Consider the following 12,854-nt stretch of genomic DNA (forward strand, 5'->3'; position numbering starts at 1 on the left):
GCTGGCCTTGTGTTCTCTGTCCCCAGAGACGGAACCTGATCCGGGAGGAAGTGGATCTATAGGGCCGGTCCTGAAGGAGATGCTACTCTATGAGGAGATGTGCCGAGCCAGAGTAGACGGCAGACTGCCCTCAGGACAGACCTGATCTCAGGACAGACCTGATCGGCAGACTCCCCTCAGGACAGACCTGATCGGCAGACTACCCTCAGGACAGACCTGATCAGACTCCCCTCAGGACAGACTACCCTCAGGACAGACCTGATCTCAGGACAGACTACCCTCAGGACAGACTACCCTCAGGACAGACTACCCTCAGGACAGACCTGATCTCAGGACAGACTACCCTCAGGACAGACTACCCTCAGGACAGACCTGATCTCTGGACAGACTACCCTCAGAACAGACTAGCCTCAGGACAGACCTCCCTCAGGACAGACCTCCTTCAGGACAGACCTGATCTCAGGACAGACCCCCCTCAGGACAGACCTCCCTCAGGACAGACTACCCTCAGGACAGACCTGATCTCAGGACAGACTACCCTCAGGACAGACCTCCCTCAGGACAGACCTCCCTCAGGACAGACCTGACGCTGTGGACACAGGAAGAGGTTGGAGTGTGTATCCTCGTCCTCCAGTGTGCTGATCCAGCCTGTGAAGAAGAGCATCTCAAACAGCAGAGTAGGTGGGATCTAGACTAGAATGGAATAAAAGGTTAGATCAATAAATGCTCTGTTTCTCAGAGTGTGACCATAAGCCAGGTTCGATGGAAACTCCTACATCATTTACTCAAACGAGTGGACTGTACCTTTAATACAGTCTATAAATGAAAATTGACTTTGACTGGACTGATGACTAAGAATGGAAACAACAGTCCAAATGTGTTGCTGTTTTTCCAAGGCTGAACTCGCCAGTCTCACAACACTCTTCTTCACCGAGTTAATGTTCAGAATAGACCCTTGGCAGGTTCAGAGGGAGTGTGTAAACCTCTAGCCCAGTGCTACAGGGATTACATTCATCTCCATTAAAATTCACCCCATTCATTGTCAATGAGAGGAACTGAAACAGCCATATCTCGACATGGGAAGATTACAGAGACACAGGGTTTGGACTGGAATAAAGCTCTCTGCCTAACGAATGCAGCAACACCAAACATGTCCTGCTCACACACGTGCGCACAGAAACACAACATGCCTTCATGGGCGGAGGTCTGTGCTCTCCAAGCACCATTTCTAGTTGAAGCATGAATAGTTTTTTTCATGAAATCGTTTCTAGAACACAGTTATGTCCCTTGAGTGTGGCTGGTGGAACAGTTTTCCCCTCAGGGGTTATTAGTCCCACCCACCTACGGTATCTACCCAGAAGGACCATGGGGCCGTGCTTGCTGAGACATGCTGTTCAGGGCGAGCGTTTACCTCAGGCGTGTGCTGCGGAGGGCTTGAACACTTTGCTTATGTTGTGTTCAGATGGGATGCTGCAGGGGCAGAGGTCTGGGTGCTGGTGGAGGGGGGGTTTATATATGTTCTGTGGTCTGGGTGCTGGTAGAGGGGGGGTTTATATATGTTCTGTGGTCTGGGTGCTGGTAGGGGGGGTTTATATATGTTCTGTGGTCTGGGTGCTGGTAGAGGGGGGGTTTATATATGTTCTGTGGTCTGGGTGCTGGTAGAGGGGGGGTTTATATATGTTCTGTGGTCTGGGTGCTGGTAGTGGGGGGGTTTATATATGTTCTGGGTGCTGGTAGAGGGGGGGTTTATATATGGTCTGGGTGCTGGTAGCGGGGGGGTTTATATATGGTCTGGGTGCTGGTAGTGGGGGGGTTTATATATGTTCTGGGTGCTGGTAGCGGGGGGGTTTATATATGGTCTGGGTGCTGGTAGCGGGGGGGTTTATATATGGTCTGGGTGCTGGTAGAGGGGGGGTTTATATATGGTCTGGGTGCTGGTAGAGGGGGGGGTTATATATGTTCTGTGGTCTGGGTGCTGGTAGAGGGGGGGTTTATATATGGTCTGGGTGCTGGTAGCGGGGGGGTTTATATATGTTCTGTGGTCTGAGTGCTGGTAGAGGGGGGGTTTATATATGGTCTGGGTGCTGGTAGCGGGGGGGTTTATATTATGTTCTGTGGTCTGGGTGCTGGTAGAGGGGGGGTTTATATATGGTCTGGGTGCTGGTAGAGGGGGGGGTTATATATGTTCTGTGGTCTGGGTGCTGGTAGAGGGGGGGTTTATATATGGTCTGGGTGCTGGTAGCGGGGGGGTTTATATATGTTCTGTGGTCTGGGTGCTGGTAGAGGGGGGGTTTATATATGGTCTGGGTGCTGGTAGAGGGGGGGGTTATATATGTTCTGTGGTCTGGGTGCTGGTAGAGGGGGGGTTTATATATGGTCTGGGTGCTGGTAGCGGGGGGGTTTATATATGTTCTGTGGTCTGGGTGCTGGTAGAGGGGGGGTTTATGGCAGGTGGTCAGAGGACCTGGGTGTGATGTCAGAGTGGGCAAGTAGCAGGAGGAAGTGATACAGACGAGTGATGCTCTGACTCCTATTAGATCAGCATGTGCAGCTGTTGAATGTGTCAGTGAATAAAATAATGAGACATTGATTGATAGATTAGAAAGCAGCAAGGTCTCTCTCTCCCTCTGTCTCTCTCCCTAGGATATCAGTGTATTTAGTAGGGGTAGTCAGTTTGACCCAGACAGATGTGAGCACAATAAGAGGTTTCCACCGGGCTTTTCAAGTCCAAGAACAAGTTCAAAGTAAAGGTCTCAACTCTTAAAGAAGGTTACAGTTATCCAGTTATTACTGTAGCTAGGCCACACAGTCCGTCTACCGCTCACCCTTACCCTGCGGAAAAAGGATTCCCTGGTGTGTCAACAATAGAGGAGTCATCACCTTCCTCTGTGGTTTCATTTCCTTGACTGTGTCATAGTCTCTCCTCCAGTCTCTGCTCCCAGTCAGGAGTCATTATATAACTGACTTTGCCCGGAGGCTCTGCTGTCTGCCTTCTCCACCACCTCTTTGTCAAGACTACTTTTGTTGTCCTCCTCCATACTCTCACTCTCTCTCTCACACACACACACTCACCCACACACACACACACACACACACACACACACACACACACACACACACACACACACACACACACACACTATACGTATCCGTTTAACTGGAGAGTAATGAGATGGCTCTCAACGCGTTTCTTTTCTTCTCTCTGACCTGAGATCTGTGAATCCAGAGGCTTGTTGAACCTGATTTGTCAGTTGACTCAGGAAGCAGCTGGAGTTGCTGTAATACTGCACCTTGATTGGCTGACAGCTTCCCCTGTGTCATGGGTCTCGGGGAGATGGAGAGGTTCTTGTTTTAGAATGCAGAGATGTGACTGACTGTTGTTAGGATCCCTAACAATAATACCCACTCATCATCATCATCATCATCATGTGGGACTACCCAGCCCATGACTCAAGAGTTGTTCAGCCAATCGGAGCTTGGGGTTTATGAGGTGGTTTTCATAGGGAGGTGCAGGTGAGTCCTGACAGACGGGTAATTTCTTAAAGCTTGACTATCATCTCCAGGACGATCCTCACATGGGAGATGTGCCTCAATGCTCACTTATAGTTCTGAATCAACAGGACAGAGATGCTGATAGACATGATGATGAGGCCGTTTGTGTCTGGGTATTGCAGTCCAGCTATATTATAATCTACCCAGCGTGTTGTGACTTTGAGATGACCAGTTCTAGAGCTGCTGCCTTCGTCTTCATCCTTGTGACCATTCCTGTGTGAACACTCAGAGACACAGAAGGCCTATGCTACTCCAAAGAACAGCTCTTCCTCATTTACCAGTCAAATTCTGTACGTCTGTGAGCTCAACCATCTCAATACAAGCCGCTCCCTGTTTGGTAACCTCTCATACGCATGAAGGTGCTCAACACACTCCCACACATGCACGTGCTGTTCTATAATTGGGAAAATTCCATTGTGAGGTGTACAACACATTAGCATACATACTGATGTAGCCTATTATAGTATGTTGTTATTAATTATATGAGTATTGCTCAGATGTGGAGGTCTACACGAGGTACTATCCTGCTCCTCTGATCTATTTGACTTGGAAAACGTTCAATGAATTAGTCCCCTGTAACAAAGAATCTGGGAAGATTGTAGGCTATGAACAACTGTTTATTCATGAGAGCCAAAACGGTGATCCTTCTTTGTCACCTAATTACTCTATCCACTTTGAAGGGGGGGCGGGTTTGGAGGAACCTTAAGTAACCAACCTTAAGCGTAAAGCCCTCCGCGTCGCCGCAGCCATTGAGACGGGACTGTATTGCATCATGTGAGAGCAGAGGGAGGTGGAGTCGACCGAGTTGGAAAGCAGGTTAAATACAGGTGTACGACAGGGAGAGCAGAGGGAGGTGCGGTTCTGAACATGCCAACAATACGAACGGCCCTCGGGGATTAGGCTACTGTGGAGTCATGAACTGGAACTGGAGAGGCCACGTCCATTTGGTTTAGGCTACACCGTTTGAATTTGTAAACTAGGACTTAGGCTACCGTTTGGATGAAAGTTTCCTATTTCGGATACGTATTGGGATAATATAAAGGACAGAGGACTTGTGCCGTCGGTTTTCCCGTAGGTCTACTGATCAGGCACAATGATAAGCTCAGATCACCTGAGGCCGACGCAAAACTCCGGGCGCAAACCTCTCGGTAAGCTCGCGACCCGGCTGGAGGAGGTGAAGAACCCATGGCGACAGGTCTCCACGCTCGAGCTCAGCCACAACGAAGCGGCCCGGTTGGCAACGGACGCCCTCCTGGAGTCCGGGGAGAAGGATTACAGACGGGTTTTGGCCGAGGAGAGGGAGTTAAACTTTTTGTCGCCGCTTGAAATTCGTTACATTACGGAGAATGCGGCCAAGAACTGCCTTGTCGATAACAGCAGCTCAATGAGCGCCGATCGGGACTTTGGGGAGGGGGACACGGTGTCGGAGCTCACGTCCGGGACCTACTTCCCCATGATGTCTGACGAGGAGCCCCCGATGCTGGAGCTCGGCTGGCCGGAGCAGCCCCTCCGCTACGGTCCCTCAGAGACACAGATCTATTTCCAAAGAGACAAGTCACATAACGTCAAAGACATCATCCGGTCGTTGATTAATAAAGCCAAAAAGGTAAGGCCCAGACAGAGAGGCCTGGGGAATAGGAGGATGTTTTCTTGGCTACCCTCTGAGCCCCCTGGGTAGGACTGTAGCCTACATGGTTGCTGGTTCCACCACAGTGCTAGCCTACCTGTGCTTTTACAACTGAGCACTTTCTTGAGATGTATTGATGTGCTTACTCAGCTGGGCTGACGTGTTCTTGTTTGTTTGGGAACGTTAACCCATCTGTCTGGCTTCAAATCAGTGGAATCAGTCACTTATTGACCAGTGACCACGATTAATCAATAGGGAAGTAGGAAACCGACCCATGTTTCATGTTATTTTTCATCAAATTGCTTTCAGGAGGGTTTACTGTAACAACTACATAACCTTCATGAAGATATTCTTTACTATTCGGGCATAAATGCTATTCATACTCTTAACATTGGCTGAAATGATTTAGACCTGATCAATGGTGTCTTTTAATGATTAACGCTTCCACAACGCAAACAGTAAAGCCATCATGTGTGTGATTACTCAACATTTTCCTGTGTGCCCGTCATGTGTGTGATTACTCAACATTTTCCTGTGTGTGTGTGTGTGTGTGTGTGTGTGTGTGTGTGTGTGTGTGTGTGTGTTGCAGGTGATAGCGCTGGTGATGGATGTGTTCACAGATGTGGACCTGCTGTGTGATCTGATGGAGGCAGCGAACAAGCGCCGGGTCCCAGTCTACATCCTCCTGGATGAGAAGAACCTGGACTCTTTTGTTGACATGTGCTCAGCTCTGGACATCCAGAACTCACATCTGAGTGTGAGTGGCAGGGAAGACTGTGTGCGTGTGTGCGTGCGTGTGTGATTCGGTGGTGAACCGTTATGGGGACGGAGGATGTGTGTGTGTGTGTGTGTGCGTGCGTGCGTGCGTGTGTGTGTGTGTGATTCGGTGGTGAACCGTTATGGGGACGGAGGATTGTGTGTGTGTGTGTGTGTGTGTGTGTGTGTGTGTGTGTGTGTGTGTGTGTGTGTGTGTGTGTGTGTGTGTGTGTGTGTGTGTGTGTGTGTGTGTGTGTGATTCGGTGGTGAACCGTTATGGGGACGGAGGATGTGTGTGTGTGTGCGTGTGCGTGTGCTTGTGTGTGTGTGTGTGTGTGTGTGTGATTCGGTGGTGAACCGTTATGGGGACGGAGGATGTGCGTGCGTGCGTGTGTGCGTGCGTGCGTGTGTGTGATTCGGTGGTGAACCGTTATGGGGACGGAGGATGCAGGTGTGCAGTTACATAACTGTTCCCATCAGGTTGAACTGATTGGAAGTGAAAAGCTCTGGGTCTGTGTTCTCAGGGTGAAAGACAGAAGTTGTGTTTGTGTGTGGAGACCTCATCTTAAACCTGCTGTGTGTCCTCAGAGCATGAGGGTCAGGAGTGTGTGTGGAGACACCTACTGCACCAAGAGTGGCAAGAAGTTCAGCGGCCAGGTCCAGGAGAAGTTCATGATCATCGACTGTGAGGAAGTCATCGCCGGCTCCTACAGGTGAGGTGTCTAAATATCACCCATGATCTAAGAGAGTTCCTCGTTGGTTTAGTGGTAGATGTTTGGGTTCCCATGTGGAAGATCAGAGGTTTAAAGGTACGATAACTGATATTTACCTGCTTCTCATGGCCAATAACCAATATGATAACATTTCAGCTTTTTGTATTTTAAAAAGTTAACCTGTAGTTTATGCAAACCTGAGGGTAATACAGGCTGAGATGTAGTGAGCAAAGATGGAGGATTTTATATTCCATGGTTCTGATCTGACACCACTATTGTTAACAAGAACAATTCTGACTCTTCAGTTGTTGATTTATTTTCTCTAGTGAAGTACTACCAGAGCAAGTGAAAACAAAATATTTGATAGTGCACAATGCTTTCTATAGCTACATCTGGCCTTTTATAAGAACAAAATAAGGCTACATCTAAGAGCAAACGGATCCAAACGTGTCAAAGATAGAATTGTTTTAAAAGCAACACTGGCTTCGTATTATTGAGATGAAAATGACCAGCTAAAATGTAGCCGATAAATACATATCCATGTATTATTGGAGCTGGTAATATCATGCATCCCTAATTAGTACTTGTACACAGTGAGCCTGGGGGAGTGAAGTAGAGGAGAGATACTGCCTCAGATACTGGAGCTGAGTGGACGTCTCTCTCCCAGAGTAATAAACCATCTCACAAGACCTGTCCAGAGGGTCGGAGCCTCATAACAAACGAAGCGAAGACCAGTTCAGGAGCAGACTGGAGAGGTGGTCTATTAAAAGCCCAGTTCAGGAGCAGACTGGAGAGGTGGTCTATTAAAAGCCCAGTTCAGGAGCAGACTGGAGAGGTGGTCTATTAAAAGCCCAGTTCAGGAGCAGACTGGAGAGGTGGTCTATTAAAAGACTAGTTCAGGAGCAGACTGGGGAGGTGGTCTATTAAAAGACAGGAAAACCTTGCAACACTGCTGCCAAGTGACGTGCGTCATGAAAGGAGTTTGCTGTTGTTTTGCTGCTGCCTCAACAGCACGGCCTGTAGGCTCTGTTTGATCAGTCAGGGGACCCATGGATAACAAGCCGCTCGCTGCCTCGGCTGTTGAGCCTGTAAAGAACATTATGGTATTTTTTTATGGTTGTGCTTCAGAGAGCTTTCTGAGGCAGAAGCATACCACCAAATATGAAGAGCTAATATGGGTCTAATAAATACCTTAAAATGCTCAACTTTCAAAGCCATCATTGGTGAAGGATGAGAGCACAGTGTATGAGAGAGGAGGATTGTGGAAAGTAGACTGGATAGAAGTCAGTATTGGAGGGTTTGCAAACTGCCTCCCCTCAGCTCTTTGTACTGCCTACAATACATCTCTTGTGTGACTGGTTACTGTAACATAACCTAGAAGTTGAAGCTTTTGAAACAAGCTATGCACACCTGAGCAATAACAATAACATGCAGCAGGTTATTGTGAAGAGGCAGCAGTGGATATAACTACACCCATGTGAGAGTCTGATCAACGCTGATAAATACACACTCACTCTGTACTCACATCTCTGGGCTCACAGGGTCCTGTCCTCCGCCATTTTGTGAAGCTGTGTTTGAACTTCATGCCCAGATAGAGAGGGAAAGAGAGAGAGGGAGAGAGAGAGGGAAAGAGAGGAGAGAGAGAGGGAGAGAGAGAGAGAGGGAAACTGAGATGAGAGAGAGAGGGAAAGAGAGGAAAGAGAGGAGAGGGAAAGAGAGGAGAGAGAGAGGGAAAGAGAGGAGAGAGGGGAGAGAGAGAGAGGGAGGGAGAGAGAAGAGAGAGAGACAGGGAAAGAGAGAGGGAGAGAGAAGAGAGAGAGACAGGGAAAGAGAGGAGAGGGAGAGAGAGAGGAGAGAGAGAGAGAGAGACAGGGAAAGAGAGAGAGAGAGACAGGGAAAGAGAGAGAGAGAGAGAGAGACAGAGAAGCGCGTAGGAATGAGTGGAGCTGTGAGACAAACAGGGTCAGAAGCCCTGGGGGAGGTGATCAGCTCAGTGAAGACGAGAGAGAGAGAGAGCTCCAGGCTTCAGGCTCAGTATCTAACAGAGACGTGTGGGTGTGGGGGGGGGGGTTGTTTGACTAGTAGACGAGGGTTGAGGGTTGGGTAGTTTCTATCTCCAGTCCTAACCAGGAAGCCAGAGTAGTGTTCTGCTGGCTGGTGTTAGGAGGAAGGGAGCAGGTTCAGGTTCAGGTACACAGACAGGGCAGAGCGGCTCAGTCTGAACACAGTCCTCCATGGGAGAGGCTGCTGATTGGATCTCACCCAACGCACACGCCTAAAGCATCCCAGCTCTCTGACGCCCTGTGTATATACCCTGTGGTTTTATATCTCTGATATATTCCCTGTGTATATACCCTGTGGTTTTATATCTCTGACACCCTGTGTATATACCCTGTGGTTTTATATCTCTGACACCCTGTGTATATACTCTGTGGTTTTATATCTCTGACACCCGGTCTATATGATCCCTGTGGTTTTATTTTGATCTCTGCGGTCTTGTGTATAATATCTCTGGAATTATAAATGAACCAGTTATCCGCCTGAACTGTGATGAGTTTACAGTGCTCAACAGTACTCAGCATGTGGTCAGCCTTCAGTAGAACCTGTTCCACAACACGTTAGCTAGTTTGACTTTCAAAATACTCTTATGGCAGGTTGTATAACTATTACTCAACGTTCATTGGTACTTGACTCATTGCTAATGGTATGTCCTAAGGCTTTGAAGAGTTATCAAGCATACAAAAACAACAAACTGTCCATCTGCTTCCCCAGTGAGCGAGGGACCAAAGTGGTTGTTCAGGTTATTCAGACGGTGTTCAGACGAGCCTGGGTCCTGTTTGAGTGGCGGTTGGAGAGAGTGTGAGCTGTCTGGGAGACAACTATCAGCAAATCCTAGGGGTGGGAATCTCTAGGCACCGCACAATTCCATTTGATTCCTATTCAGAGGGCAACAATGTGATTTTAAAATGATTATTGATTATAAAATGAAAAGCCAAAGAGATTCCATACATTTGTTTTTAAAGCAGCAGGTGCCGGTCGGAGTTATTTCTCATGCTCGGCCATTTTCACCAAAACTCGTAAACACGAGGCACGTTTGTGCGTTACGTAACTTGGGATTTTGTTTAATTTTTTTTTTTTTTTTTTAAACGTTTCACCATCGCTCCGTGAGGAATTTATGCTTAAAGTGCGGGACTTTAAAAAAACAACAACATCCGATGATGAGTTTTCCACATGGTTCGATCGTTCAAGAGTGAATCGCGATGCATCTAAGAATCAATTTCTTTCCACGGCCACTAGCAAATACTGTAGGAGAGAAGCAGCTGGTGATTCACCACCATGACTGTTTGTCCAGGAAGCTCGTCTACCGGCTCCAGGAGGTTTCGGACATAGATTAGAAGAGCATTCTGACAGCTCAGCTCATTTGTTTGAAATAACCTTTGAGGTGTTTGTTGTGGCAAATGACTGTGTGAAAGTGGCCTGTGGTGTTTGGTTATAAAGGCCTCATCCTTGTTTAAATCTAGGCCATGTGTGTGCTGGAATGTATTTTAGAAAATTACATTTTTGATAGATGTTGAAGATAAAAATAACAAGAATAGAGCTGAAATTATTCCTCACACCACTTGATGGAAAGACATTTTGTTTCTTTGTTTTCTGTGTTTTCTCTGGTTATTCTTGGAACAACAATGGGGCCATTTCACAGTGGTTTGTTTTCTGACGAGAACTATTTCCTGTTTCCTGTGTGGTCTTCCTGCAGCTTCACGTGGCTCTCGGCGCAGGTGCACAGCAACATGGTGATGCACTTCTCCGGACGCATCGCCGACAGCTTCGACCGGGAGTTCCGCTGCCTCTACGCAGACTCACAGGTCATCGATGGCTTCCACAGCCAAGAGGAGGAGGAGCTTCCGTTCTACCCCGCCTACCCTGCCATGGGATCACTGGGCATGGCCATGGACTTCCTTCCTGATAGGCCGAGGGACCGGGAGAGGGTGTGTTCAGAGAACTCCAGCAGCCCATCGAGCAGCAGCATGTCCAGTGTCAAGGCGGCGCCAGGGATGGCACCTACGGTGTACAAGGTCACCCAAGGTCACGATAAGAAGGACGCTGTGAACGCACACCTGAGCCCCGAGAGGAGAGGGGGGGGTGGAGTGGGGGGAGGAGGCCAGAACCCCAGCCCTCCGGGCACCAGAGTCAACGGGGCCAATCACAGCCCTGCTCCTGAACGCCCTCCCTCTGGGATCGGCCAATCGAAGCCAATAGACTGGACCAAATCCGACCCATCAGATTTCATGCGTCCGAAGGTGGGCGGGACCACGTCTAAGTTCCAGGCGCTTGGTCTGTACGACCACAAGCTCAACCTCTTCCAGAGCAGCCCGAACCCCGTCCACAAGCCCCAGCCGCAGCAAGGCCCTGCGGTCGAAAACAAACTCACGCCCAACAAGAGGACCCCCTCTAACCCCCTTCTCAACAAACTCACCGACCTCTTCCTGACCCCCAGCAAGGAGAAGGACTCCCACATTTTCCACCGGTCCCCCCCTCACAGCCCGGCGTGGGGGGGTCCAGACCTGTCCCAGACGCAGCCAGAGAGCCAGCAGAGCCCCCCGCCCCCCCCGGCCCCCGCCGCCGCCATGAACCGCCACGACCAGAAGAGGATGACGCTGGGCCACAGCAAGCTGGACCTGGTCAACCACTACAACAAGCTGAAGTCCAAGCAGGTGTACAGCCGCTTCGAGCTCAAGAGCAACAACTGAGAGGGTAGTGACCAGGAGGGGGGTCAGAGGTGGGAGCTGGGTGAAGTGACCTTTGACCCCCCCACCATCCCCCAATATCTCGTACCCCATCCATTATCCATATTCAGGACTCTGCCTCACAGACCTGCCCCCTGGTACCCAGTCCCCTACAGGGCAGGATGCACCCAAATATCGCTCGTCCATCGGTATCAGCAGGGATCCGCCTTGTTGACCGCCATTGTTATCAGCATTGGCTATCGGCCAAATTGGTATTTTAAACACCAGTATCGGCCCAGGATTTCACAATTGGTGCGTTCCTAGATTCCCTACCAGTATCCTACTGGTTCTGTTCCTGATACCCAGTATCCTACTGGTTCTGTCCCTGATACCCAGTATCCTACTGGTTCTGTCCCTGATACCCAGTATTCTACTGGTTCTGTTCCTGATACCCAGTATTCTACTGGTTCTGTCCCTGATACCCAGTATTCTACTGGTTCTGTCCCTGATACCCAGTATTCTACTGGTTCTGTCCCTGATACCCAGTATTCTACTGGTTCTGTTCGTGATACCCAGTATTCTACTGGTTCTGTTTTATGTTTTGTGTAGAACAGAGTCAGCGTTCTGTCGTCTCTGTCCCGTTCACTCCTCTTCTCCCTGTGTTGAGTCTGTCTGAACACACCCTGAGCACAGTAACCACACCACACCTGTGTTTTCTCTGAGCGTATTACTGAAGATAGAGGTGGATAAAGGTGGTGAGCTTGGCCTTTCCAGGCCATTAGGAGATGATAATAGGAGAGGCGACACACATCAGTACAGGTACATACCTGTGTTGGCCTGCCCATACAGCCCACAGTAGAACATGATACTGTGGCTTGGTAGCCTGTACTACTAGCATTTTATACCTTTTAATTGCATTCTTCTATTATTGAGATTTGTATTTCTCCATAACCAGTACACTGCATTTGTAAGAGTTAGGTGATGCTATGAGATATTTTTCCAGTGTGTCTTTACCAGTTACTTGTACTGTATGAATTTACCCAAATCTGTAAATATACTAATAATAACGTCTAAACTGCACTTGGTTGATTTAACAGCTGTATCACACACCTACTGCACAGGGTCCAAACTCTGCTCTCAGTGTGTGTTGACTTACTCTTGGAGCATAATGTGAACTGTACTTTTGACTGGGGACCATTTGTTGTAAAGTAGCACAGTTCAATAAAAGCAGGTGAGATGGTTTTGGTTTATGTTCATGTTTATTATATTATATGTGTGAATTGAACTAGTGTTAACTGTTACAAGGACTACTGAGCTGTTAAGTGTTACCAAAATAAACATTGATGCAATAAAGATGTTTTGATTGGGATTCTGCAGACATTATTCCAGGATATTCAAATGCATAGGGTGAGGATAGCGGTTATCGCCTGTCCTCTCGTTCACCTTAGGACTCAGTATCCTCCTCTCCTGTTGGAGCAGTGC

At 48.6% G+C, this 12,854-nt stretch overlaps 1 protein-coding gene across 1 annotated transcript; it reads left to right on the forward strand.

Annotated features, from left to right (window-relative positions):
• Nucleotides 1-4,485: 4,485 nt before the first annotated feature.
• On the forward strand, nt 4,486-12,575 carry fam83c (family with sequence similarity 83 member C). The gene is made up of 4 exons (XM_084446329.1): nt 4,486-5,158; nt 5,769-5,936; nt 6,524-6,648; nt 10,403-12,575. The coding sequence occupies exons 1-4, from the start codon at nt 4,646-4,648 to the stop codon at nt 11,394-11,396; spliced, it is 1,800 nt and encodes a 599-aa protein (XP_084302455.1). The 5' UTR covers nt 4,486-4,645; the 3' UTR covers nt 11,397-12,575.
• The last annotated feature ends 279 nt before the right edge of the window (nt 12,576-12,854 follow it).

Source organism: Borostomias antarcticus (genome assembly GCF_949987555.1).
Source record: "Borostomias antarcticus genome assembly, chromosome: 11".
NCBI lineage: Eukaryota > Metazoa > Chordata > Actinopteri > Stomiiformes > Stomiidae > Borostomias > Borostomias antarcticus.